The 4,168-nt window shown below is 54.3% G+C and overlaps 1 protein-coding gene across 1 annotated transcript; it reads right to left on the reverse strand.

Moving 5' to 3' along the window:
* Window positions 1–257: 257 nt before the first annotated feature.
* On the reverse strand, window positions 258–1,280 carry LOC148051116 (olfactory receptor 14A16-like). The gene has a single exon (XM_087738380.1). The coding sequence runs from the start codon at window positions 1,191–1,193 to the stop codon at window positions 258–260; it is 936 nt and encodes a 311-aa protein (XP_087594506.1). The 5' UTR covers window positions 1,194–1,280.
* Between the last annotated feature and the right edge of the window lie 2,888 nt (window positions 1,281–4,168).

Genomic DNA, 4,168 nt, shown 5'->3' on the forward strand with positions numbered 1-4,168 from the left:
AGAAGAGCCCAACTTCCAGATATCTGCACTGTGGAAATTCCCTTTTATTACAGAGATGTGACACAGGAGGCCACCTGTACAATACTGCTAGATGCATGTACAAAGGCCTCGAGGTCAGACAGGCTGGTGTCATGTCTCTGGAGAAGTGGAGTGGCTGCAGACATTCGTGGACAAACATGGTTATCACAGATAAAATGCCCAAAGCACAGGAGGATCCTGATATGAATTGGAAATCTCTTGTGAAAAGACATGGGTAGCTATTGCTGCTGCAAGACTACTGATGGAATCATCTTCTTCAGTGCATCCTTGAGCGCCTGGTTCCTCATGCTGTAGATGAGGGGGTTCACTGCTGGAGGCACCACAGAGTACAGAACTGCCACCACCACATCCAGGAATGGGGAGGAGGTGGCAGGGGGCTTCAGGTAGGCAAAAAATGAGGTGCTGAGAAACATGGAGAGCACGGCCAGGTGAGGGAGGCACGTGGAAAAGGCTTTGTGCCATCCCTGCTCAGAGGGGATCCTCAGCACGGCCCTGAAGATCTGCACATAGGACACCACAAGGAAAACAAAACACCCAAAGACTAAACAGGCACTAACCACAATTAGCCCCACTTCCCTGAGGTCGGCATCTGAGCAGGAGAGCTTGAGGATGTGGGGGATTTCACAGAAGAACTGGTCCAGGACATTGCCTTGGCAGAGGGGTAGGGAAAATGTATTGGCAGTGTGCAGGAGAGCATTGAGAAACCCAGTGCCCCAGGCAGCTGCTGCCATGTGGACACAAGCTCTGCTGCCCAGGAGGGTCCCGTAGTGCAGGGGTTTGCAGATGGCCACGTAGCGGTCATAGGCCATGACAGTGAGAAGAAAATACTGTGTTCCAAGCAAGAAGGAAAACAGAAAGAGTTGTGAAACACATCCTGCATAGGAAATAGCCCTGGTGTCCCACAGGGCATTGGCCATGGCTTTGGGGAGAGTGGTGGAGATGGAGGCCAGGTCGAGGAGGGAGAGGTTGAGGAGGAAGAAGTACATGGGGGTGTGGAGGTGGTGGTCCCAGGCCACGGCAGTGATGATGAGGCCATTGCCCAGGAGGGCAGCCAGGTAGATTCCCATGAAGAGCCAGAAGTGCAAGAGCTGCAGCTCCCGCGTGTCTGCAAATGCCAGGAGGAGGAAGTGGGTGATGGAGCTGCCGTTGGACATTTGGTCCCTCTGGGCATGAGGTATTGTTCAAGAGGAAAAAGACAGAGAGTAGTTAGGGAATTCTTCTCTGAGCAACATCAAAGCCATTTATCCTAGACCCTTCTCTGTTACACAAACACAGTTTTCGTTTTCTAGGAGACCTTCCTTCAGCTCTGTGGCTGGACCTCTGGCTGGTGCTGGCCAAGAATGCTGTGACGAGCAGGGCCGCTGCCTGCTGGCTGGTGAGGAGTCAGCTCTGCTCTGCAGCAGTGGGTTCATGGGAACAGTGAGGGCAGGAGCCAGTCCTGGTGTTTGGCTTTGTCAAATGAAACCTCTCCGAATGCAGACCTTGTCAGCACCTGCCCTCTCAGTGCTAAAGAACCAAGATGGCAGAAATCAGTTTGAGAGGTTTGGGTGTTTTGACAGCTCCCCCATCTCACCTGGGGATTGTCCTTGGATGTCAGAAACCCTCAGCATTTCTGCAGCACTCAGGGAGAACAGAGGGAGTTCTGCACAGCAAGAAGGTTGCCTGTGGCTTAGTGCAGAGAGGGGAGCTGGTCTGTCCCTCCGTGTTGTTCCCAGCTGCCCTGGGCTTGAACCTTTCAGAGGTGAAGGGCCATCACATGCCCATGTTCTCCTGAAAAGCCACCAGACACTGCTGAGAGCAGAGGGATCCAGCGCAGACCACAAAATGTCTCACCCTTTCTATAGGTCTTAGAAGCCCACTTTTAGCCAAGGACACATGTCCCTCATTGCACCAACCCAACAGCATTGCCTCAGCTGGAGAGTCTTTGTGTTCTCCATGGGGTTTTCTGATAAAACAGGTGCTATGGGACAGGTTTGCATCCTGCAGGGCAGCTGACAGCTTGGAAGGTCACTCTGAGGAGACAGCCGAGTGTCCTAATGATGGCATCACTGTAAGGGAAAATCAGCTCATTCCCCAGCCCCACAGACTGTATGGATGAGATCTCCACAGGTGAGAGGAAAGCTGGGACACTTGTTCCCATGGACACACCTGCATGGGATGACAGACAAGATCAGTGTGTGACTCTGCAGCTGAAACTCCCATCCCCTGGGGAGCCTGACAGCAAGAATGAAATAAAATAACAATTAGACAGACAAGTGGAGAAACGAGGAAAAATACAGTGAGGGTCTGGCTGAGAGAGGCAAGGGGAGAGGCAGCCGGGCACTCAGGACAGCGGTACCCTTACTCAGATGTGCCGGGCAGCTGCTCTCAGCCCCTGTGCTCTGCAGAGGGAAATGGGCCCATGGCTGAGAGAGGCACCAGGGCTCTGCTGGAGCTCTGGCTGCAGAGGAGGTGGTTTACGCCCTGAGGGCAGAGGCTTTGCTGGGTGGCAGACCAGGCAAGGGGGCTTGCTCAGAGGAAGGGGTCTGAATTGGAGGGGATGCTATGGAGTTTTCTGAATTCTCCCTCCCACAACAGTTTAGCTTTTCATTTCCTCTCATTCCCTGGTCATTCTCCTGCTGCCGGGAGATTTTCCTCCTGGAAGGTGTTTCCCTGTGCCAGGTCTTTCCCTGTCCGGGCTCAGAGACCCCATCCCAGCATTTGTGCACGCACCTTGGCCCTACAGAAACCTGCCTGTCTGCAGGGCTCTCACTGGACGCATGTTCCTGTTTGCAGGTGCAAAAGGACAGGTCAGAACAACCCTGATGGGTCCAGCAAAGGTGATGCTGGTGCTGTCTATAGGCAGAGGAGTGGCTGAAGGCACTTTATCAGGCTTCTATCAGGCTTACTGATACATCAAAGTTACAGCTCGGGAGTCTCAGTGACTTGTTCAAGCAAGAGAGCTCCTTTTGCATTTCTCCCCCCATACTCCTCAAGAGTAGGAAACTGAAAACACAGACGGAGAAAAGCTCTGTATCTTTATAGTAATCCCTGCCTTGACCTTCCCCTTAAAAAGTCCCCCAGGAAATGTCCTGGGGTCATCTGGAGCTGTGAGCAGCCCTGACCCACGCAGCACCCCCTTGACAGAAGAAGGTCCTTCTCCTGCAGGAGTTGCTTCTTCCACCCACAGCTTCTCCCTGCACTGCTGTTGGGAGCTCCCCAGGCAGGCTGAGTGTCAACACTGGCAAGAGACAAAGTCCCTGCCGCGGCACACAGCCCCCTGGGTTGCAGGGTCCCTGCTCTGAAGGACGGCCCTGGGCACCCCTGCCTGCACACCCAGCTTCACACCCTCCAGCCATCCGTGGGTGAATGCAGCCGTCATGCCCTGTCCCTCTGACTGTGCAGCAGGGAAGCCCTGCAACAAAGCACGTCCTTTTTCTGTACACTGGAGAAACTGTGAGAGTCCTCCTGGCAGATCCCATAGGCTGTGGTTATGTGACAGCTTTAGGCGGTCATTCCAGGAACCAGAGCTGCATTGCCCTGCAGCCAGAGACTTACCCTCTTCAGGGCTGTGAAGATTTTTCTCCAAGTGGGCTCTCCTCTGTCCTCCCACCCCACACTGCCTTTAACCTCTGTCACTTCCCTCGTCTCCCCTCGGTGCCTGCAGGCAGTGCCCTCAGCCCTGCTGCGCTTTGCAGAGGAGCTGCTCCTGGGCAGAGCTGTCTCTCTGCAGGGCTGCCCACTTGCCAGGAGCTCCCTCCAGCCCAGGAGCCCAGCCCAGCTCAGCAGCAGAGGCCCAGCCCAAGGCAGCACTTTCTCTGCCCCTCTGGGCTCCCTCCAGGTGTCCCTGGGGCTCCAGGGGAACCTGCTGTGAAACAGAATGAAGGAATCGCTGATGTTCCCTCCTGCCGCTGGGGAGAGACACTTCTTTCCAGAAGTGTAATTTCTCCTCTCAGAGTCAGTGTTACATCTAAATATCCCCTTTTTTGGTGTTATTATTAGACAGGATACCCAGACAGTGACAGGCAGGGATCTCCTTTACCCCCGCTGAGGGAAGGGATTCAGCTGAGTCAATGGAGGCATCTCGTCCTGCATTCCTATTCCTGGCATTTGAAGGAGACTCAGCTCCCTCCCATGCTTGCCACAAACC

This window comes from Nipponia nippon, unplaced genomic scaffold, assembly GCF_047370975.1.
Source record: "Nipponia nippon isolate SJK-2023a ecotype South Korea unplaced genomic scaffold, ASM4737097v1 scaffold_68, whole genome shotgun sequence".
Taxonomy (NCBI): Eukaryota; Metazoa; Chordata; class Aves; order Pelecaniformes; family Threskiornithidae; genus Nipponia; species Nipponia nippon.